Source organism: Vanrija pseudolonga, chromosome 6 (genome assembly GCF_020906515.1).
Source record: "Vanrija pseudolonga chromosome 6, complete sequence".
In the NCBI taxonomy this organism is placed as follows: Eukaryota; Fungi; Basidiomycota; class Tremellomycetes; order Trichosporonales; family Trichosporonaceae; genus Vanrija; species Vanrija pseudolonga.
Window position 1 is genome coordinate 204,270 of NC_085854.1, and position 21,623 is coordinate 225,892.

General features: G+C 63.6%; 9 protein-coding genes across 9 annotated transcripts; 5 read left to right on the top strand and 4 right to left on the bottom strand.

Moving 5' to 3' along the window:
* Window positions 1–250: 250 nt before the first annotated feature.
* LOC62_06G007872 (uncharacterized protein) lies at window positions 251–1,003 on the top strand (the record flags this gene model as incomplete). Its single annotated transcript, XM_062774394.1, has 3 exons — window positions 251–336; window positions 438–626; window positions 668–1,003. The coding sequence occupies exons 1-3, from the start codon at window positions 325–327 to the stop codon at window positions 1,001–1,003; spliced, it is 537 nt and encodes a 178-aa protein (XP_062630378.1). The 5' UTR covers window positions 251–324.
* A 411-nt stretch (window positions 1,004–1,414) lies between these two features.
* Window positions 1,415–2,064, top strand: LOC62_06G007873 (uncharacterized protein; the record flags this gene model as incomplete). Its single annotated transcript, XM_062774395.1, is given in 4 exon segments — window positions 1,415–1,469; window positions 1,510–1,700; window positions 1,741–1,878; window positions 1,897–2,064. 4 exon segments carry the CDS (start codon window positions 1,415–1,417, stop codon window positions 2,062–2,064), a joined length of 552 nt encoding a protein of 183 aa, XP_062630379.1.
* A 304-nt stretch (window positions 2,065–2,368) lies between these two features.
* On the top strand, window positions 2,369–3,253 carry LOC62_06G007874 (uncharacterized protein). Its single transcript, XM_062774396.1, has 3 exons — window positions 2,369–2,536; window positions 2,588–2,784; window positions 2,830–3,253. Exons 1-3 carry the CDS (start codon window positions 2,485–2,487, stop codon window positions 3,175–3,177), a joined length of 597 nt encoding a protein of 198 aa, XP_062630380.1. The 5' UTR covers window positions 2,369–2,484; the 3' UTR covers window positions 3,178–3,253.
* A 283-nt stretch (window positions 3,254–3,536) lies between these two features.
* On the bottom strand, window positions 3,537–4,706 carry esiB_0 (Secretory immunoglobulin A-binding protein EsiB; the record flags this gene model as incomplete). The annotated part of the gene is made up of 1 exon (XM_062774397.1): window positions 3,537–4,706. The coding sequence occupies one exon, from the start codon at window positions 4,704–4,706 to the stop codon at window positions 3,537–3,539; it is 1,170 nt and encodes a 389-aa protein (XP_062630381.1).
* A 689-nt stretch (window positions 4,707–5,395) lies between these two features.
* On the bottom strand, window positions 5,396–6,548 carry LOC62_06G007876 (uncharacterized protein). The gene is made up of 3 exons (XM_062774398.1): window positions 6,257–6,548; window positions 5,965–6,209; window positions 5,396–5,903 (listed from the first exon to the last, which is right to left on the bottom strand). Exons 1-3 carry the CDS (start codon window positions 6,520–6,522, stop codon window positions 5,485–5,487), a joined length of 930 nt encoding a protein of 309 aa, XP_062630382.1. The 5' UTR covers window positions 6,523–6,548; the 3' UTR covers window positions 5,396–5,484.
* Window positions 6,549–6,895: 347 nt separating this feature from the next.
* Window positions 6,896–9,258, bottom strand: hsp60 (Heat shock protein 60). Its single transcript, XM_062774399.1, has 3 exons — window positions 8,993–9,258; window positions 8,502–8,595; window positions 6,896–8,451 (listed from the first exon to the last, which is right to left on the bottom strand). Exons 1-3 carry the CDS (start codon window positions 9,186–9,188, stop codon window positions 6,999–7,001), a joined length of 1,743 nt encoding a protein of 580 aa, XP_062630383.1. The 5' UTR covers window positions 9,189–9,258; the 3' UTR covers window positions 6,896–6,998.
* Window positions 9,259–9,440: 182 nt separating this feature from the next.
* Window positions 9,441–10,467, top strand: hsp10 (heat shock protein, mitochondrial). Its single transcript, XM_062774400.1, has 4 exons — window positions 9,441–9,499; window positions 9,558–9,635; window positions 10,039–10,224; window positions 10,384–10,467. The coding sequence occupies exons 1-4, from the start codon at window positions 9,497–9,499 to the stop codon at window positions 10,432–10,434; spliced, it is 318 nt and encodes a 105-aa protein (XP_062630384.1). The 5' UTR covers window positions 9,441–9,496; the 3' UTR covers window positions 10,435–10,467.
* A 2,416-nt stretch (window positions 10,468–12,883) lies between these two features.
* Window positions 12,884–14,665, top strand: FEN2_5 (Pantothenate transporter FEN2; the record flags this gene model as incomplete). Its single annotated transcript, XM_062774401.1, has 5 exons — window positions 12,884–13,158; window positions 13,256–13,820; window positions 13,892–14,113; window positions 14,163–14,385; window positions 14,433–14,665. The coding sequence occupies 5 exons, from the start codon at window positions 12,884–12,886 to the stop codon at window positions 14,663–14,665; spliced, it is 1,518 nt and encodes a 505-aa protein (XP_062630385.1).
* A 622-nt stretch (window positions 14,666–15,287) lies between these two features.
* Window positions 15,288–20,400, bottom strand: LOC62_06G007881 (uncharacterized protein). The gene is made up of 3 exons (XM_062774402.1): window positions 19,207–20,400; window positions 17,916–19,164; window positions 15,288–17,864 (listed from the first exon to the last, which is right to left on the bottom strand). The coding sequence occupies exons 1-3, from the start codon at window positions 19,431–19,433 to the stop codon at window positions 15,486–15,488; spliced, it is 3,855 nt and encodes a 1,284-aa protein (XP_062630386.1). The 5' UTR covers window positions 19,434–20,400; the 3' UTR covers window positions 15,288–15,485.
* Between the last annotated feature and the right edge of the window lie 1,223 nt (window positions 20,401–21,623).

The window sequence follows — 21,623 nt, forward strand, 5'->3', positions numbered from 1 at the left end:
GCTGGGGCTGCGGCGATCGTCAACGCCAAGCATGTCTTGCAGCATGGATCCCATCGAGTGTGTCGCTCGCACCGGCTCGAGCACCGTGGCGTGACTGACTGCAAGCACGGCTGAGGCTGACGCTCGAGCCACCGAGGCCCCACGAGGCCATGGCGTCATGCAATGGTCGAGTGGGAGCGACTCGACATCATCCTGGTATTTCCACTGTCCTCGCACTGCTATCTCTTTCTCAATCGTCCACTCACTCACTCACAACATTACCACGCCCCTCCCCCACAACCTCTTCACCTCCTCCCTTCTCCACCATCGCCTCACCTAATCACCATGGCCCCCTATGTGCGCATCAATTCCCAGAAAGCCATTCGCCGCAAGGACAGGCGCAAGTCTGCCCCGCCGGCTCGCCTTTACTAACAGCAGGTGTCGCCACCGAAGCCGAGTGGGCCGAGATCATCAACAACCTCAACTTCATCTCTGGGCACCCGATTGACGAGCGGTCGGTCGAGGACGCCGCCTCACGGATCCGCTTCGACGTCGCCCCGCCTCGCCCCGCCCCAGTGGATGGGAAGCCTGTCAATCCCTACGGTAGGACGTGCAAGGTCGACGAAAACCTGTCCAAGGCGACCGAGGTGCGCATGATACGTGGCAACAGACAGCGCTCACACCACAGATTCTGTACAACTCGGCGCCGGCGTCGTTCCGCAAGCGCCATTCCCCGTGCATCGAGTGCAAGGATGTCGGCAACAAGCACTGCTTCTACCTCCCCAAGAGCGAGTACACCTGCTGTGTCATGTGCTGGGCCGACGGCATGATCTGTGTGCTCGCCGACGGGATGCGGCCGCCCCGCGAGGTCCGTCGCAAGGCCGTTGACAAGCTCGTTCGCCTGGCTCGAGACCCCGCCGAGGCGGCCAAGATTCTCGCCGAGTTCGAGGAGGCCGAGGACGAGCAGCCCCCGAAGGACTATGATGTCTGGTTCCGCCGCAAGCAGGGCGAGAATGTTGAGTGATTGTAGCATTGCAGGCACCCTCCAGCGACACCTCCTTCCGCAGCGAACGTTCATCCATGTACATACCTTTCGTCGACGCGTGTGCGCCCCTCCACTTGATGAGGATCTGAGCACTGTTGGCAGTCGAGAGGCAGGGTGGCGTCGAGCGGCTCGAGCGTCTTGAGCTGGTGGCGAGGAATCGCCGTGCGGACGTGCTCGAGCCACCCCGCTCGTGCGACGATTTCCGTCCCCCTGCTGCTGCTGGACATGAGGCCGAGGGTTCTATTGTGCTCGAGCACATGTCTAGTCGCGCGTCATCGACACACTCACAAAGCTACTCACTCTTCACCCACTCACTCATCACGCACTCACTCACTCGCCACTACCAACTCCATACCCCTGCTCTCAGCCTCACCGACCCACAATCCCCCCATGCCCCCTGCCCCTCGCGTCCGAGGCCCAAAGGTCGTCCGCCTGGGTGACAAGCGTACGTCCCCGCCGCCACGGCCACTCACCAACCCCCGCAGGTGTCGCCACCCAAGCCGAGTGGGACAAGATCGTCGACAAGGTCGTGGCGGACGGTAGGCGCAAACTGGACGATACCTCGATCGAGCATGCGGCCTCGAGGGTCCGCTTCAAGCTCTTCCCGCCCGAGACGCCCAGGCGGAAGTCTGGCAGCGGGCTGCCTCTCGACGTGAACCTGTCCAAGGCGACCGAGGTGGGTGGCGTCGTCCGTACGTACTGACCCCACCCCACAGGCCCTGTACCGCTCCGAGCCCATATTCCAGCGGTACAAGACCACCTGCAAGCGCTGTAACACCCTCGGCAACGTCCACTGCTTCTTCCTCCCCAAGAGCGAGTACACCGAGTGCGTGCTCTGTTGGGCGAGCGGCAAGGTGTGCGAGTAGGGCCAGCCCCTCCGCTCGCCCCGCCGCGCGCGGAGGGACGCAGTGGACAAGCTCGTCCGCCTGGCGCGGGACCCCGCCAAGGCTGGCAAGATCCTCAAGGAGTACGAGGACGCCGAGGAGGAGGGGCCGCCGAAGGACCGCGACCTCTGGTTCCGCCGCAAGAAGCCGCAGTGAGCGTCGCTTGCCGCGACATCATCCGGTGCGCACCGCCCGCTTGAGTGACACCTCCTCCCTCCGTAACGATTTGTGGAACCACGTCCATCATGTACATTTCGTCATCGACGCGTGTGCGCTCCCCCACTTGCTGGGGGCAGCCGAGAGAACCGGTGGGGGGTGGCGTTGACGGCTCGAGCGCGATGAAGAGCAACCCCACCGTGCGGCGCGCTCGAGCCACACCGGTCGTGCGACGATTGCCGGCTGTCTCCTCGACGTGGGGCCGGGGCTTCCATTGTTCTCAATCTCATATCTAGCCGTTCGTCATCGACTGACCCACTAACTCACTCACTCAATCGCCCACTCACTCTCACTCGCTGCACATAACACTTGACCCTTGCTCTCAACCTCACCGCTCGTCTCCTCTGTCACACACCCACCATGTCGCCTCCGCGTGTCCGCGACTCGAAGGCCATCCCCCGCCATAAGAAGCGTACGTCCCCACCCCCGCGCGCGCCACCAGCCTCGCTGACCCCAACCCCAGCTGTCGCCACCCAAGCCGAGTGGAACAAGATCATCGACAAGGTCAACTTCGACGCCGTGCGCAAGCTGGACGGGGTCTCGATCGAGCAGGCGGCCTCGAGGATCCGCTTCAAGCTCCGCCCGCCCAAAGTGACCACCTGGCTGACCGTCACGCCGTCCGCCCACCCGGTCGACGAGAACTTCTCCAAGGTGACCCAGGTGGGTACATAGAGCCAGTATGAGAACGCTCACTGACACGGCCAGACGCTGTACAAGTCAGAGCGCGAGTTCCGGCGCTACTACGACGACGCGTGCAAGTACTGCTCGAAGATTGGCAACAAGTACTGCTTCTACCTCCCCAAGAGCCCCTACACCGAGTGTATCGTGTGCTGGGCCGACGGAGAGCAGTGCACCCACGGCCAGCCGCTGCGCACGCCTCGCCAGGTTCGCCGCGAAGCCGTGGACAAGCTCGTCGCTGGCGTCAAGGACCGCGGCGCCGCCCTGAAGGCCCTCAAGGAGTTTGAGGCGGCCGAGGAGGAGGAGAAGAAGCCGAAAGACGTCGACCGGTACCAGTGCTTCCGCACCAAGAAGCCAGCGGGGAGGCGCGTGTGACTTGGCTTGCCTCCTGATCATGAGTCCGACGTATCACTAGTAGCATGTGCATAGACTATGAATCTGTCTCCAAGCCGCCGCAACTACTGTGCTGTACTCAGCGGGTAGTACCCGCTCATGGTGGCGAGAGGCTCGAGCTCGACGACCGCCACCGAGCCCGCGCGCTCGAGCCACGCCGCTCGTGCTTCGCTGATGACACGACGGGGCCAACCGAGACTGATTGCTACAGCTTTGCTTTCGGAGTAAAATCCAGTACGGCGTGTAATGCCACCCAGTGGGGCGCGCAGAGCAGGGCTACACGCCGCCGATAATGAACGCATGCATAAGTGAGGACTGTACAATGTATCTTGCTTGCTTCGCTAGCTGTACTGGGGGATCTTGACCTGGTCGACGGGGACGTCCATGAGGTCGTTGATGTTGAGTGGGTGCGGCCACCCCGCCACCGCAGCCTCAAACTCGTACTCTTCCGCCTTCTCCGCGTCGAGCGGCGCGCCCTGCCCGGTGCCGTGCATCATCGCGAGGGTGCGGTTGCCCCTATAGTTGCCGAGTTCGGCCGCCTTGGCGTACCACTCGACGCCGAGCTTCTCGTCCTTGGGCACGCCGTTGCCCGTCGCGTGGAACCCGCCGAGGTTACACATTGCCCTTTGCGACCCGTTCGCTGCCGCGCGGCGGAGGTACGCGATCGCCTTGTCGTTGTTGACTGGACACCCGTGCCCCACGCTCTCGAAGATGTACAGCTCCATGCCGGCCTCGTGGTCGCCCCTCGCTTCTGCCTCCTCGAAGAGCTTGCGCGACGCGGCCAGGTCCTGCGGGTACCCGTCCCCGGTGAAGAGCATGTACGCTTTCAGCACGCGGAGGTTGTGCAGCCCCTTTGTCTGGAGCGCGTTGTTCCAGTCCCTGTCGGCGCCGCCCGGGCTGGCGAGCAGCTCGTCGAGCTTGCGCGCGGCCGTCGCCTTCCACTCGGCGATCTGCGCCGCGTCGATCCCCTCGGTGGGGGTCGCGAGGCGCGCATGGTCGATGAAGCGGATGGCCGCTTCGGTATCGGTGTCGATCACGTAGTGCAGCATATGCGCCGCATGGGCAAACGAGCCCTCGTGCACTGGCGCAAAGTAGTTCGGGCTCGCGAGCATGTGGCTGATGATAATGTAGCCCTTGGTGCACCCGCCCTGGCGCGCGCGTACGCCCAGCTCGAAGACGACGCCGAAGACCGCCTCGCGCGGGTACACGTCGACGCCCATGCCGCCCAGCTGCATGAGGATCAGGTCCTGCATGAAGTTTGCGCGCAGGAGCTCGTTTGCGGCCATGTAGCAGATGTAGCCTGGCGCCTGCGGGTCTGCGAGCACCATCTGCGCGATTTCGAGGCAGTTGTACTTTGATTCGTGTTGCAGCATTGGCGGCGAGCCGGACGGGCGCGGCCAGGGAGGGAGGGGAGCGCTCCATCCTGCTGCCCCAGACCCGTTGCCGTTGCGCGCCTCGTTCCCGTCGCTGCTGCGGTTGCGTTTAAGCTTGAAGATGTTCTTGAGCGCCATGGTGGAGCGTGAGGTGGCAGGCTTGCACCGCATGCTCGCGACCTTATATACCACAAGGCCTGACGCGAAGCAGGAACGAGGAGAACAAGAACACGGAGGAATGAAACGCGGGGCCAAGAAACGGACGTACGTGGCGACGCGCCAAATGCCACGCGCCACGCCCGCGGCCCCGTTTCACAGTGCCCGTTTCCGTCTCCGTCGAGGATATCTCAGTCCAGCGTTATCAGGGCGCGCCAACGCGCGCCAACGATGACGAGAGCTGAAGCGGCCTTGGTTGAGAATGTGCCACAGACACGGCCATCCTATGCCGTCTGACTCACTATGAGGCTAGACGACGCGTGAGTCACCAGACATGAAACGTATGTATCTTGGCACGGGCAGGGGGTTGCTTGGAGTGAGTCTGTCAAGGCCTGATGTCTCGAGTCGGGCAGCGCTAATCTCACCCCCAGATCGGAAGGCCCTTGACTGCAGCTGCTGTGCGTTCCATGAGTCCGTACAGACAAAACTTGGGTCCAGGCTCGCCGTTGGTCCATCGCGTCGTCCGAAATAAGCTTCGTCGCCCCACCGAACTCCGTCCGTCGCGGCTCTACCCCGTGCGCGCGCCCAGATGACTGCCAGTTCGGAGCTGCCAAGGACGTGAACGCCACTCGAATCGCTACACCGCCCGCATGAGATGCGCGTCGCGTCCGCCAAAGCAATAACACTGTACATTGTTCCACGAGACTATAAACGTTCGCTGTTCGGTAGCGGGGTATCACATCTTGGGCTCACGGCCCGCCTAGGCAATCACGCATCCGTCCTTCTTCTTCTCCTCAGCAGCGGCCTCAGCCTCGGGGTCAAAGTAGACGACGCGCACGCTGCCGTTGGTACTGCGCAGCTCGGCGAGGTCGAGGCCCGTGGCGGGCGTGTCCTCGTCGTCGGCCTTCGAGGTGAGCCTGTCGTCGTCGACCGTGGTGCCATTGTCGCTCGCAGCGCCGACAGTGCTCGGCGCAGTGTGCCACGTGGCCGTCGTGTCGTCGTCGCGGCGCTTCGCCTCGGGCTTGACGCGATAACTGATCGTCTTGGAGTCTGCGCCCGGCTCGTTGGGCACGATGACGCTCTTGGCCTTGACGTCGTCCGCGAGCGTCTTGCTGCCGTTGGAGGTACGCAGCGCGATGATGCCGTCAAAGTCGCGCGGGATGCTGAGGTTGATTGAGCCTGCGCAAGCCGAGCGTCAGCTTATCCGCCCCCTTCTCTCTCAGCCCATGTCCCCACGCACCGTTCGTGCTCGTCGCGCGCACGAGCAGCGGCTGGCCGTCGTCCCGGTCCGCGAGCACGGCCTTGATGCCCCCGTTCGTAGTCTCGAGCTGCACCTCGGCGGGGCGGGGCACCGTGCCCCGCAAAAACAGCGACACGCGGACGGCGCCGTTCGTGGATTTGAAGTGCACGTCTGGGCCCGACTTGTTCTCGCCAATGTCGACGGCGTACGCGCCCTTGATCGCGTCGTTCGTGTACTGGAGCTTGCTGCGGCGGGCGTCAGCTCGCGAACACGACCAACTAATGCAACTCACAGTGGCGCGAGCGCGCGCTGCGCGTCCTCGGGCGGCGTGGGGCGCGACGGCACCGCCGGAGTCGACGGCGCGACGCTCAGCTCGGCCGTGCGCTCAGACAGCACGTCCTCGTACGTCGGCGGCGGGGGGGCCGCGTTCTCGTCGCCCTCCACTTCGGGTTCGGGGAGACGAGACACGCCAGCGGTCGGCACATGCGCGACCTCGTACTCGCGGTCCGGCTGGTTCTCGCCCTCGCGGGGGACGTACTCTGCCTTGGAGGATGTCATTGTGTTGGGGGTGGTGATGGGGGAGAGGGAGAGTTGAGGTAGATACCTTGAGCACGTTGGCTACTTGTGGTGCGGTGTGAATTGTGGGGCCCCGACACCGCCCTTTGGCTTCGACGCGTATGCGTCGACGTCGGTCTTGGCTCTCTGTCCTTTTTGCATGCTCGCGCCGATACGCGGATGGATGGATATACGGAACACGTCGGGCGACACATGCACACGGCCCAGGCCAGGCGAACAAACATGCTTAAGACGTGCAGATGCTTGGCGACGAGGCCGATGTGGACGAGCTCGGCGGAGACTCCGGCTGATGTTTACTCAAACTGTCAGTCTCCCGCCCTTGCCCCACCCGCAGCACTCGCTTCGCTCGTGCTGCTTGCACTGAGCAGTGATCCATCAATGCGTACAAACTTCTCCCATGCAGTATCTCCTATGCCTGATTCACACAAGCGTTTTTGTCTGATCGCCAGCTAGCTACCTTACATCATACCGGGCATGCCCATGCCGCCCATGCCGCCCATACCGGGCATGCCGCCGGGGGCAGACTTGTCCTCGGCGTCGACAACGCAGGCCTCGGACGTGGTGAGGAGCGAGGCGACACCCGAAGCGTCAACAAGGGCAGTGCGGACGACCTTGAGGGGGTCGAGGATACCGGCCGAGATCATGTCGCGGTACTGCGAGGTGGCGGCGTCGTAGCCCCAGTTGAACTTGTCCGTGGCGACAAACTCGTCGGAAAGGAGACGGCCGACAACAACCGAACCCTCCTCGCCGGCGTTGTCAACAATGGTGCGGACGGGGCGGCGGATGGCGTTGCGGATGATGGAGACACCGAGCTGCTGGTCAAAGTTGGAGACCTCGATCGAGTCGAGCTGGGCCGAAGCCTTGAGGAGCGCGGTACCACCACCGGGGACGATACCCTCCTCAACGGCAGCGCGGGTAGCGTTGAGGGCGTCGTCGTAGCGGTCCTTCTTCTCGCCGACCTCGACCTCGGACGAGCCACCGACCTTGATGACGGCAACACCGCCCGAGAGCTTGGCGAGGCGCTCCTGGAGCTTGGAGCGGTCGTACTCCGAGGTGGTGGGGTCGGCAATGACGCCACGGATCTGCTCGCAGCGGGCAGTGATGTTGGCCTTGTCGCCCTCACCGTTGAGGATGATGGTGTCGTCCTTGGTGATCGAGACCGAGCCAGTCTGGCCAAAGTGGTTGATGGTGGCCTTGTCGAGCTTGACGTCGAGCTCGTCGGTGAAGACGGTGCCGCCAGTGAGGATGGCAATGTCGCCGAGGATCGATTTGCGGTTGTCACCGAAGCCGGGGGCCTTGACGGCAGCGACCGAGAGCTGGCCACGGAGCTTGTTGAGGATGATGGCGGCAAGGGCCTCGCCGTCAATGTCCTCGGCAATGACGAGGAGGGGGCGGCGGGCACCGGCGGCGGCCTCGAGGGCGGGGAGGATGTCCTGGAGCGACGAGATCTTCTTCTCCGAGAGGAGGATCAGGGGGTGCTCGAGCTCGACCTTCTGGGTCTTGGCGTCGGTGATGAGGTAAGGCGAGATGAAGCCGCGGTCGAAGCGCATGCCCTCGGTGATCTCAATCTCGTCCTCAATGGTGCGGCCCTCACGGACGGTGATGACACCCTCCTTGCCGACCTTCTCCATGGCCTGAGCAATGATGGCACCAACGTGGGTGTCGCCGTTGGCCGAGATGGTGGCGACCTGGGCAATCTCCTCCGACGTGGTGATGACGCGCTTGTTGGCCTCGAGGACGGCGAGGACCTTGTCGACGGCCTTCTGCGAGCCGCGGCGGAGGTCCATGGGGTTGCAGCCGGCGGCAACGTTCTTCACACCCTCAGAGTAGATGGCGCGGGCGAGGACAGTGGCGGTGGTGGTGCCGTCACCAGCAGTGTCGTTGGTCTTGGAGGCGACATCCTGGACGAGGCTGAGGCGTGGGTCAGCGCCGAGCCCGTTACGGGAAGGGGTTCAACTCACCGAGCACCGAGGTTCTCAACGGGGTCCTTGAGGGTGATGGCCTTGGCGACCGAGACACCGTCCTTGGTGATCTTGGGGCCGCCGAACGACTGGGCTGTATGGGTTAGTACGGTGTGGTGACAGTTGAGGTTGCATGGGGAGTATAGGGATCTCGACGGCGACAATGACCCCTACGGGCCACCATCCCGATCTCGCGGATCTGGTCCGCTCTCGGCTCGGCACTTTGAGTTTGGGCCGAGGCGGCGTCGCCGGCGCCATCGCACCGGCCGGCCACGACTCGAGCTGCCCGGTGTCTTCGAGCATGCTCGCTGCGCCCTCCAGGCGGCTTCTCCATGCTGGGGGAGCGACACCGTGGCCACTGCCCAGCCATCACCATTCTCACCAGCAAGCTCCCTGCCGCCGGCCGGCCTTCCACCCGCTCCGCTCCTCCGCCCTCACACCGACCCCGCTCGCTCCCATCACCCCCCCTCCCCCCCTACCTCCCGACTCACCAATGATAACAGTGCGGCCCTTGGGACCAAGAGTCGCCGAGACGGCCTTGGCGAGCGTGTCGACACCCTTGAGCATGCCCTGGCGGGCGTCGTTGCCAAAGACGACGTCCTTGGAGCCCATGTGACGGCGGGCGGCCGTGTTGGCCGTGAGGAGGCGAGCAGGGCGGGGGAGTGCGGCGCGGGAGCGGGCGAGCATGGTGAGGGAGGTGTGATGGGGGTTGAAGAGAAAGCAACAGCAAAGAGAGTCAAGTCGTTGTTCGCCAATGCCTAAAGCCGAATCAGTGACGCTCGTCGAGCTCCGGGAAAAGTTCGAGAATGTTACCGCCGCCCCGCTCCGTTTTTTCTTACTGGCTGACGGCCGGATTTTTTGGTTCCGGCCGACCGACAAGTCCGTTGCTTGCTGAGTTCTTTCGCGAATAGCCGACGAGCAGCAAGTCGACAGCAACGACGACGACATCTCCATTTTTGTTCTTGCAGTAGTACATCACAGCAACAGCAGTAAAAATGGTGAGCTCGACGGCGAGGGGGGCAGCGACGCCGACGATAGCAGCTCACACCCCCACAGTCCGCCACGTTCAAGTCGATCAGGTCCCTCCAGCCCCTCCTGGACCGCGTCCTCGTCCAGCGCTTCAAGGCCGAGACGGTGAGTGCGCGCGAGCAAGCGAGGGCAGCGAGCGCAGCGAGGGCGAGAGTGGGAGAGCAGGGCTGGGCGGGGAGCAGGCCAGAGATGGCTGTCAAGCTGCTCGAGGAGCTGGCTAGCTCTCGAGTTTCGTTCACGGGCCGGCTCACCCGCCCGCCCGCCGCCGCGGAGTCACCGCCGACGAACGCCGCAACGCCGAGGCAGGGCCGAGGGGAGGTGACGCGCAGCTGCTGAGCAGTGGCTCGGGGATGGGTGGCTAGGCGCCGGCGTCGGCGTCAAGCCGGCTCGTGCTGCCTACTCCTTCCCCGGAACTGCTCCGCGGGGCCTACCCCTCACCCACCTTGACCTGCCCCCCTGCCTCCTAGGCGCGACCGTGTCGCGTCGACACCGCTAACACCCCCCGCAGAAGACCGCCTCGGGCCTCTTCATTCCCTCGTCGGCGACCCAGTCGCCCCTCCCCGAGGCGACCGTCATCGCCGTCGGCCCCGGCGCGCCCAACAAGGACGGCAACGTCGTCCCCGTGTCCGTCAAGGTTGGCGACCGTGTTCTGCTTCCTGGATGGGGCGGCAGCCCTATCAAGGTTGGCGAGGAGGTGAGTGCGCGAAGCCCGGCGCGCAGCGCTGGGCTGAGCGGGCGTGCGGTCTGGGTCTGCTCTGCTCTGCTCTGCTCCTTGCAGGTAAAGGAAGACAGCACGCAGCCCCGCCCCCCGCCCCCAACCTCGCTCCGCTCGGTCGTGTGCTAACGACCCCAGGAGTACCACCTCTTCAAGGACGCCGAGATCCTGGCCAAGATCAGCGAGTAAGAAGTCATATATGCATGGGTGCACCTCTCAAGAGGGGTCGCGAGCGCGAGCCGCGGAGCGGCGAGCGGGGGAGGGGGTCGACGCCGAGGACATGCTGGCGCCGAACAAAGCCAGACTGACGACACTAACCGCCATGACGAGGTGTGCCACTGTACTTCCTGCCCACAGCCAAGCCAGGTGGCCCACAAAGCTCAGCTCACACGAGTTCCGTCATATCGCAGGAAGGCAAGCTAACCCCCGTCCATGACCTTGCCTCCCCTGCCGTCGAGGAATGCTCACCCCTTGCACATTCCGCCAACCCCTCCCAGTGCCCAGTGCCTCTGGCAACACGTGCATCGTCGCCCACCAACTAGCACTAATATACGTATATATATCTTTATTCTTCCCCACCTTCCTCCGCCCGCCTAGTCGTCGTCGTCGTGCTTGATCTCGTCGAAGCAGATGCACACGGCGGCGATGAGCGCGAGGTCGACGCCGGGGGCGACGGTGACGTAGTACTGTGGTGTCAGCGCGTCACGCACGAGCGAAGCGAGTGCGCGGGGCGCGGGGCGAGGCGAAGGTTGAGCTGAGCTTCGTGCCAAGCACTTCCCCGTCGTCGCCAGTCCCACTCCCGCCACCGCCTCGCTGCCTGCCGCAGTTCGGCTTGCGGCAACTCACAGTCTGCTTGTCGTCCACAAACTCGCGCATCGACACGTGGTGCTTGGAAATCTTGGCCACCACCTGCGAGTCGTCCCACTTGATCTCGGCGCCGCCGAGGAACATGTTGCCCGTGAGGGTGAGGCTGGCCTTTTTGCCGTCGGACGCGTTGATGAAGGAGACTTCGAGGCGCGAGGTGACTGCGGCGAGCGAGCGGGCGAGCGCGTCAGCGCGAGCCTGAGGGTGTGGCTGGAGAGATGGAGGGGCGGACGAGGATTGGCATGGCATGGCACACCCCCGCCCGCCTCACCCCGCCTCGCCTCGCGCTGCGCGCTCGGCTCGGCTACTCACGGCTCAAATGCTTCGACACTCTAAACACCTCGCTGCCGTCCTTGTTATCCGCCACGAACGTCTTGTGCAGCGCGAGCTTCTTGACGCGGAGCTTGAAGAGGAAGTTGCCGTTGCCGTCGAGGATTTCTAGGCGAGCGTCAGCGGCGAGCAAAGCGAGCCGTCCGTTGCGAGGCGGGCAGGCCAAGGGGCCAGCCACACTCGTGCCCTAGGCGCGCTCGACTAACCTTTGCTGTCGTGCATCGACACGAGCTTGGCGCGCGCCTTGATGATACGGTCGCCCTTTGTGTCCTTGACGGAGAAGTCGTCCTGGGGCGCGGTGTGAGCCTCGTCCTTCCCTCGCCGTCCTCCCCCTTAGGCGTCTCGCCGCAAGCCATACCAACTCACCCCAGTGAAGCTGAACACTCTCTCCCGCAGCACGAGCGTCTCCTCCTCGTCGCGCACAAACGCAGGCAGGAGCCCCAGGGGCGGATGGACGGCGTGCAGCTTTTCGCTCGAAAACAGGCCCATGGTCGTGAAGTGAGTGATGGTGTGAATGCAACAGGCAAGTGCTGCCAGTGTTGTTTCATGACGTGGGCCTCGTCGTCTCGCCAAGGGAGGGACGTGATCGAGATCGACAGGGCGGGAAGGGGGCAGGGTGACTGTTCGGGAGGGGCACGTGGTGCACGTGGTCGACGTGGTCAACGTGGCGACGGCGTGGGGCCTGTCCCCGTATGCAGTGGATCCAAGGTTATATTAACTGGCACTGCCGTTGGGTTTCGGATTCCGCATCTCGCGCTTCGGAAACTCAGACGGCGATGGCCACCATATCGCGACATGGCTGGCGGGCTGGCGGGCGGGCGGGCGACTGGCCGACTTGCGGCGCCGGCGGCGGCGGAGGGCACGCACGCTCCGACGACCCGATAAGAGCAAACCCCGCACCATGCTCGGCGGCAATGGCGAGCGCGGCGGCGCAGGGCCGTCGAATTCGGCTCGGCGCGGTAGAGTCGCCGCTGGGCCGAACGAGCCGCTCGCTGCTGTTGGCTGCTGTTGCTGCTGCAAGCAAGCGCTTGCGCTTGCGCTTGGTGCGTACTTACTTATTTGTACTGTGCCTGCCTCCGGCGCCGCTGCCGCCGATAACACCATCCATACGCAATTGACCGACGACGTGCTAATGTCTGCCTAACTCTGTACCTTACCACTCGGTCACTGCCGCTGATGCCCCGCTGCGGCGCGCCGCTGGCGCCGGCGCCGGTAGCGGCACGACGGAATCCACACGGCTTGACACGGCGGGTGAGTGGGCAGTAAGTAGCATAGCACGCCATGTGCCTCGCGCTCGTCGTCATGTTGCCGCTAGGCTGAGCCGTCTTGGTCACCCCCGCCTACTGCCACCTGCCGGCTGCCTCGTATCGGGCCGAGCGACAGCTATAATAGCCAGCGAGGGCGCGCGACAGAACATTCTCACCAGCTCACCAAACCCAACAAAATGGGACGCGATACCCCGCCCCCGCGCGACAACGACACCGACTCGGCCTCGAGCGCGCCCAAGGCCCGCTCGCGCTGGCCCTTCGGCGCGCTCTCCGCCGAACGCCGCCTGGTCCTCAAGCTCGACCTGTCCATGCTCGTCTTCTCCCTCCTCGGCCTGATCATGCGGTACATCGACCAGGCGAACATCTCGACTGCGTTCGTGAGCGGGATGAAGGAGCAGCTGGGCATGTTTGGGCTGGAGTACAATTATGTGCTTACGGCGTGGACTGTTGGGTGAGTGGGCGTGTGTGCGGGGTGTGGCGAAGCCACGGCCGCAACGCCGGTCACCTCGGCTCGGCTCGCTGACGCTCGCCTCGCCGCCTGGCAACAGCTACTGCATAGGCCAGATCCCCGGCACGGTCCTCCTCAACCGCGTCTCGCCGCACTACGTCATCTTCGCGTGCGAGGCGGGCTGGTCCCTCATGACGCTGTGCACGACGTGGGTGACCAACTGGAAGCAGCTGCTGTTCATCCGGTTCATGGTGGGCCTGTTCGAGGCGCCATACTATCCCGGCATCCTCTTTCTGTTGGGCAACTGGTACACGCCGAGCGAGCTGGGCAAGCGCACGACGCTCTTCCAGGGGATCACGAGCATCGGCGTGCTCATCAACTCGCTCATGCAGGCCGGCATCCACCGCACGCTTAATGGCAAGCTCGGGCGCCCGGGCTGGCGGTGGATCTTCATCATCGACGCGGTCATCTCGCTGCCCGTCGCCATCGCGGCGTTCTTCTTCATCCCGGACTTGCCGTGGCATATCAAGCCCAACTGGCTTATCAAGCAGGAGGACATTGACCTCGCTAAGAAACGGCTCGACGGGCTGGGGCGCAAGGGCACGTCGCCGGACGGGCTCAAGCCCCGCGCGCTGTGGAACGTCCTCAAGAGTTGGCATATCTGGGTAAGCGCGGCCGAGCCCCTCGTGGGCTTCATACCCCTCCCATTGCGCAGCCCCACTCACACCCCCCGCAGCTCTTCACCCTCACCTACATCCTCTACATGTTCAACATGCAGCCGCAGAACAGCTTTGCCTTCTGGCTCAAGAACTCCAAGGACCCGAAGTACACGATCGAGCAGATCAACTACTACCCGTGCGGGATGTACGCCGTGCAGTTTGTCAGCTGTGTCGTGTTGAGCTACATCAGCGATACGTGGCTGCGGGGCGCGCGGTGGCCGTTCATGGTGCTCACGGGGGTGAGTTCCAGCGCATTGATGACAAGGCCGGCGAGGCTGACTCCCCCAGCTCTGGCACTGCGTAGACTGCGCCCTCCTCGCAGCATGGGACCCATACGGCACCCACCGCGGCCGCCGCTGGGCGCTGTACTACCTCACCGGACTAGTAAACTGCACCCCGGGCCTCCTGTACGCATGGTGCAGCGAGATCATCTCCGAGAGCGCGGAGAAGCGCGCCATCGTGATGGGCACGTTCAACTCGGTCGCGTTTAGCTTTACGGCGTGGCTGCCTCGTGAGTAACACCCCCCTGTCCCCGCAGCGCGGCTGACGCCGCGCTAGTCATCTTCTTCAAGCAGACCGACCAGCCGTGGGTGCGTAACGGCAACATTGCGTGCGCGGCCTTCATCGCCGCCGAGGTGGCCACGATCTTCGGCATCCTCTTCCTCTCAAAGCGCGACGAGGCGCGCAAGGCGCGTCTCGTTGACAACAGCGAGGGCGAGGGCGACGACAGCGTGCCGCGCCTCACGCGCACCGGGTATGAGGACAGTGAGGACTGGGACGGTAAGAAATAGTGTGCCGCTTCGGTGCGGTATTGCATCTCTGCAGGGGGTTGTCTGGGTTGGTTGTGGTGCTTCAAAAGTGGATGTGGGATGCATTGGTTTACGGTGCGTTCTGCCACACTCCTGCAGTCGGAGGCGCCACCTCGGTCCATGCACAGGTCACCGAGCCTGCGTGCGCCGACACTCACTCAACGCCCACGTCGCTTCATCATGCAAAGCAGCATGCAGCAGCATGCATCACCACCTCACGTCGCCGCATATCCGCCGATCTCGGACCCCCACCCACCACACCACACTACACTACGTGCTAGCACCTCCCCCACCCATGGCCACCAGCCGACACCCGTAGCGCCGTTCCTTCCTCCGTGCTAATCTCTGCCGAAGTGTGCCTGTTGCGTGTAGTGCTAGCTGGCTGCTCGACCCAACTCGTGACGCCAGGACGCGACACACTAGTCTGCGCCGTCGTTTGTCGTTTACCAACTTCTAGCCCAGCGTTCTTTTCTAGCTTACTCGCTCCTGCGGCTCCTCTTGGCAACTTTTTGCAACTTTCTTGGTTTGGCCGAGGCTTCAAGCATCGTGCAACGCGTGCTCCACGCTCCTCCCACCGCCTCGCTCGCTCGCTACGCTCGCTCACTCGTAGTCCATGACATGCATGCTCGTACTCGGACACAATGAATGATGGGTGATGACAGAACCAGTCAGATGCAAAGAAGAACAAGGAAGAATGCTAGACAGTACACGCGCGGTCGTCGCGCCGGTCGGTGACATCTATGCGAGGGGTCGTGCCGTCGTGCCGTGGCGCAACGACGAGTGGCACACCTTCACGCCCCGCCTACAGCCCCATGATCGCAGAGCAACTCGCCCACAGCAGATCAATCAGCTGTCGGCCATTGTCGCTCAGACCCGTCCCTCGCCACTCCTCGTAACCCGTCGGACCCCACGCCGACTCGCCCTTGCACAGGCCAAGCCTGTCCAAGCCCTCGAGTACAAACTCGACGCCCTGGTTGTGGCTGTGACACACGGCAATGACCGTCGGAAACGCGCGGCCAGACGAAATGTTGGCCTCGACAGCCGCGTCGTGCGCAGAGTCGGGCGACGACCCAGAACTCGACGACGCCGCCGGGTCCTCCATCTTGGTTGCCCCGTCTAGCGGCGGTGTTGCCAGGCCGGCGGGCTTGCCGGTGCGCACCTGCTCGGCCCACTGCTCTAACGCAATGACCGGCACCTCGGGCGATGACTTGAGGTCCTCGACCTGGACAACCTTGGCGACGACGCGGAACGACTTGAACGGTAGTGGACGCAGGTTGGTCGACTCGCCTCTGGCCTTGCCGAGGATTGGCGAGAGATCGTGAAGCTCGTTGGGCGGGGTGGTGGTCACAGGCAGCGGGTGTGCCATGTGGCGCGAGCCGCCGATACCCCGCGGAGAGCCAATGCTCCGTGGCGAGTCGGCCTTGCTGCCTCGAGGGCGTAACAGCTTGGGTAACCTGCCAAGAGATGAAGCGACGTGGTGCTCCTCCTGCTCGTGGTGCGGCGCCTCCTGGATCTTGAACAGGGTAGAGTTTGAGCCAAATCTCGTGTCGCCGCCAGAGTTGAAGGGCGTAAACCACACTAACAGCGCTTGTCTCGGGCCGTCGATGAAGAACGGGTTGATGAACGGCTGCGCAACACTCGAGGGACGCGACTTGTTGTGGGGCGTTGTAATCTCCGACTCGATGGGGATGACCATGGCCAAGGCCTCATCGGGGACACCCTCCCAGGCCTTGCCCTCTTTCCAGGGTAAGCCGCCGTTCTGCTCGTCCTCGATGCCGAGGCCTAATGAACCAAACATGGCCTCGTCGCCCGGCCACTCGTCGCCATAGGGGTCAACCGTGCCGTCCGTGTTGTACCGGCTCGACTGTTGCGACGATGCCGAGGCCGAATCGCTGCGGTCCGATGCGTGCCGCATGGGTGAAGCCTTGAACGTGCCCGAGGAATGGGACGAGTTGGTGTGGTTGCTGCTGTGGCCGTTGGCTCCCCACATGTGGCTCCCACGCTCCTTGCGCTCCTCGTATCCCTGCAGCACCTTGTTCATGCTGCGCTTGAGGGCACCACCAAACGACGACGACTTCTTGGTCTTCTCCTCGTCGACGTCCTTTTGCTTTGAACGGCGGTGCTCGCGCTTCGGCTTGTCGTCCTTGCCTTTTGGTGGCGAACCGGATGGAGGGGTCGGCGTCGTCGGTCGGCGCGCCATGACAGTCGGCTGTGATGCGCGCTGGCCGTGAGGAATGGCTGTGGCGTCCGAGTCATGCGAGCCAAAGCGCACGCGCTCTTCATGTTCCCGCTTGTTGAGCTCATTGTACGAGGCCATGACGAGCGGCTCGCTGACGCTGGCGCGGTTGCGAGTGGCAGCGGCAAACCGATGTGATACTCGCTTCTCCCGTCGTGAAGCGAGCTCGCGCTGCACTGTGAACGGCAACTTGACGCCACCATTCTCCGTGTGCACCATCTTGCCAGTGAGGGTGTAGCCAATGTAGGGCGTGATGATGAGCGGTTGGTGGGCGCCGTCGGGAACAGGATCTGTGGGCAGGATGAGCTGACCCCGGGTCGGCTGCTCGAGGTCGTACTCGCGCGAGCTCATCTGGCGGATACGCCAGACGTGGCCCGACTCGACAGCCCGGATGTCACCGTTGGGGTAAATCTCATACCTGCCAGCACCCGGCGCGTCCCATGCGGCACGAGGAATAAGCACAGCGGGGTCGAGTGGGTCGACCTCGTCTGGGTGGCGGTCCACGGGGAAGATGGGGTTGACCTCTGGCGGCGGCGGCCGTGGCAATGGGCAGGCGCGGAAGGTCCACTCGCCTCTGCGGCCTCCGTACTCGTCGTCGAACGCGCCAACAAACTTGGCAAACGAGTCCTCGACCTCATCGCTGGGCCGCGCAGTAGACCGCTCTTGCCCCTCAAAGCTGTTAGACCCGCGGCTCTTGGTCGAGCCGGAGCCATTTCTGCCGAGGTTGGGTTTTGAGCCAGCAAGGATAAAGTCGATGTCAAATTCGGAGAGGTCGACAGGGGCGGGAGGGTGGAGTGATGGGGGGAGCGGTGCTGGGAGTGGCTCAGACTCGAGGTTGCGCGAATTGAGCAGGTGTGATGCGCGATGGAGTGCCAGCGTGGTCTGGAGCAGACGGGGGACAGGGTCGGAAAGTGGCAACAGCGGTGGCAATGGTCGCTGCGGTGTCTGCAAATGGTGTTAGTGCCGGCTGCACGTGTGTGTGTGTGTGGTACTCACGGCCAAGTGAGCCTCATCCTCTTGCTCGTCGGTGCCCTCCCAGCTGGTCGGATCTGTGACCGACGCGGCTGGGTCGCGCTCCGGCTCGGGTACGGCACCCCGTGGGGGAATGTTGACAGGCAAGCTCGGTCTTCGGCCCAAGGTGTTGTCGTCAAAGTTGATGATACTCTGACCATCCTGGGGCTTTTGTATCCGCTCCCAGATCAACAAGCTGGTTCGACGTGTGCTTGCTGGGGATGCCGGTCCAGCTGTCGAGTTGCCGCCACCGAGGCTCAGCCGTGCGCGTGCGCGCCGCGAGTCCTCGCCAAAGGTTGCAGCTAAGAAGGCCCGTCTCTGTCGCTCTGCCTCTGCCTCTTCTGCCTGCTCGAATGCCGACTTGTCGCGCAACGACATGGCGTGGATGCGTTGCAGGGACGACGCGGCGGACGAGTTTGGCGTGTCATCTGGCAGACTTCCAAATTTAAAAGTCTGGTCAATGACTGCCGTGTCGTCGACACTGCCGCGGGTCGACGCCAATGTCGGGTTGAACGGCGTCGGCTGGGGACCTGTCCACGCTCCATAGTAGAGATGAGGCAGGCTCCCTCGTCTTCCATCTGCCAGGGCGGCCAGGGCGCTGCTGCGTCGAGGCTGCTGACTTGGGAGAGTGTCTATTGTTCGCGACTCTCTCGGGGGGAGCGGGGCGTTCAACCGGCCCGACACGAGGGTGCGCGTGGGGGAGGGGGCGGCCAGAGTCGGATTTGATGGCGTCAGGGATGACCTCCTCTTGGCAGGATTAAAGTTGGACATTGTATTTGGTGCAGTGTTGTTGCTAGAGGAGGCGGCGCCGCTGCTCGATGACGCGATTGGGAGCGCCGAGATTGAGGGTGTGAGTGACAATCGTCGCAGGTTGTTTGCGTTGTTTGGGCTCGGCCGAGTCGCCGTCAAGTTTGACGACGCGTTGGAAGCGACCGTCGCCACCGAGTCTCGTCGTGATGGTTCAGACGTAAACTCGCTACCTTGGGCAACAAAGCCCACCGAGCGCATGGGCGACGACGATTGCTGAGCGGCGGCGAGGGCGAGCGACGCAGTCTCCAGTGCGTGTTGCAATGGCGGCGGCGGGACCGGCGAAATGACATTGAGTCCCAACGGTGTGAGGGACCCTCGCCGAGGGTGATGAGTATGGATAAACTGCGAGGGGTGGGTTATCGACACGACTGAGGGCGTCGGTGGGGCCGACGACGGTCCATCAAACGTGGGCGAGTGGCTCAAACTGCGAGGTCAGTCTCCATCTATTCCAGCTCGTCTAACTTACTCTGTTGTGAGCGCAAACTGGGCACTGGCCGACGAATCGAGGGGGTCGATACCCGTATATGCGCTTGAGACGCTCGCCTGGCGTCGCTCGGCGAGTGATGGACGCGCCGGCACGGTCAGCGGCGACACTGGCTCTCCGAAGGGGGCAATGTCCGCCAGGTTGGCCGCCGAAGTCGACGACGATGCCAGCTCTGGCGGGTCATCCGACCTGTGCAAGCCCGTCATCATGGGTACGCGCACGCCCTTGTTTCAGCGGCGACGGGCCCACGATCACCGCGATCACCAGCGAACGTGCGGGTGTGTCGGGGGCAAGGGGAGGGGTGGGGATGCGGCGGCGATTGGGGTTGTCGCGCAGTGTCGTCGCTGGGCGACGGACGGCGTCGACTCGCGGTGCCGGGGGGAAAGGGGGGGAGGGGTGTCGAGGCTGCTGCTTGTGCTGTTACGACGGCGTGCTCGTCATGCGGTCAATGGCGGGGCGCGCGTCGAGTACGCGGTGGGTGGTCTGTTGGAGTAAAAGAGTAACGGCGGCGGCGGCGGCGAGTGAGTTGGGGCTGTCGCTGCTCGTCGCCCGGTTCCTGGCTCCCTTTTGGGTCGGCTTTGAATTGGCGGCTGGGCGGCGCGCTCTCGGCGGATCTCTTTGGCTGCTATTGACACGAGTCGGATGTGCAAGTGTAGAGGTAACACGAAGCAAAGGGGGTTGCCCGTGTCTCACGTCGTGTGCGACAGACCGACGAGATCGACGGCGGCGGACTTGAGCGTCCACGTTGGTAGAGTTCCGGTCAAGCCGTAGGTTGCTTTCGTTGGCTCGGCTCCAACAAACAGGATACACTGTCGATCTTCTTGCTGCTGCTGTTGCACTACTTCGGCCAAGTGCTCGTGGTCGGCGTTTGGCAACCGAGGGGGGCGCGGCTGCGGCTTGATTAGGCGGCGTAGTCGTTGGAGGGGAGGGCTGCGTGGTGTGGGGTGTGCGTGGATGGAATCTGATTGCCGGTGGGGGGTACGTGTGAGTTGAAGATGGGCAGGAACGCCGGGAGTTGGAGAGGAGAGAGAGAGAGAAGAGGGGGAAGGGAGGGAGGCGAGTCGAGGGGGGAGATGCTCTGTGACGAGATGTGAGTTGAGATGTAGAGAGAGGATGTAGTAGATGCAGATGAAGAGGATGTTGGAGTTGAGTGATGGTGGTGGTGGTTTGGTGGTGCCGAGCGAGCGAGCCAGCCAGCCAGGACGTCCGTCGTGACGGTGCTCGTTGTCGACTTACTTTGGAGGTTTGAAGTCTGTGCCAACGGCCAACGGCAATCCCATGCAGGCAGGCAGGCAGGCAGGCAGGCCATCCATCACCCAGGTATGCATCCAATCCCTGGGACACCAGGTCGAGGACATGCCGCCGAACGAGCCAGAGGGGCAAGGCAGAGGCTACAGGGTTTGAAAAAAGGCTGCTGCAGGCATGACACCCGAGGCTACAAAGGTGGGGGAGAGGTGGCTCTCTCCTCGTCCTCGTCCTCGCCGTGGAGACCTCCCCTGTCCATGTCCCTGTCGGGGGGGTCTCTTGTTCAGGCATACCAGCCCGGGCAAGGAGCAACATGGCTACATGGACAGCACCCGCACCCAGCAGCAGCAGCAGCACCACTCCTCCTCGATGTGCCTGTACCTCTTTCACTCAACCCTCCTCTGCGGGCATGGCACCCAAGCAGCCCCTCGGAGCAGGCCGTCACCTACTGCGGCGCCGCTCACGCCGACTTTGATGTGCAGCGGGTCGAGTCCTGAGAGGAAGAGGGCATCAGCAGCAAAGAAAAAAAAAAAAGGTTGACCAGGCACATGGCTCTGCATATGTGGACGGGTGACCACGGCGGGGGGTGACAAGGGAGCGTAGAGGCGCCGCCGCACATTCAACAGCGGCAGCGTGGGCGTCGAAGGCAAGGACGGGCTGGGTAGGTAGGCTGGGTCGCTGGCTACTGCCTGCTCCTCTCGGGTGCTCGACACGGACAGCCGGATGCATTGCCCACCTTGTCGCACCTGCTGGGGTCGACCGAGACCGACTTCTGGTGCATGGTGCATGGTGCATGGTGCACATTCCACGTCTAGCCGCGGTGTCTGCGGTAGCCGGGTGGGGGTGGGGGGGTGGTGCATGTGGTGTCTGATCGTCTGGCAAGCCATGCAGCTCGACTTGGTAGATCTCGACGACGACTAGAGTTGTCACCAACAAGGACGCTTTTCCCTGCTGACGCCATGATCTACAGCGCTGCAACCCTCGACGAGAACAGGACAGGACAGGTGTCGGCGGGACCTTGCGTAGCAGAGGCAGCTCGCAGCTCTGAGCTTGAAGTTGCGTGCCGTGCGTCCTGCCCTCTGCTCTTGGAGCTCAACCAAGGCACGAGCATTTACGTCACCCGGACCCAGACCAGACGCACGCTCACCACCTGC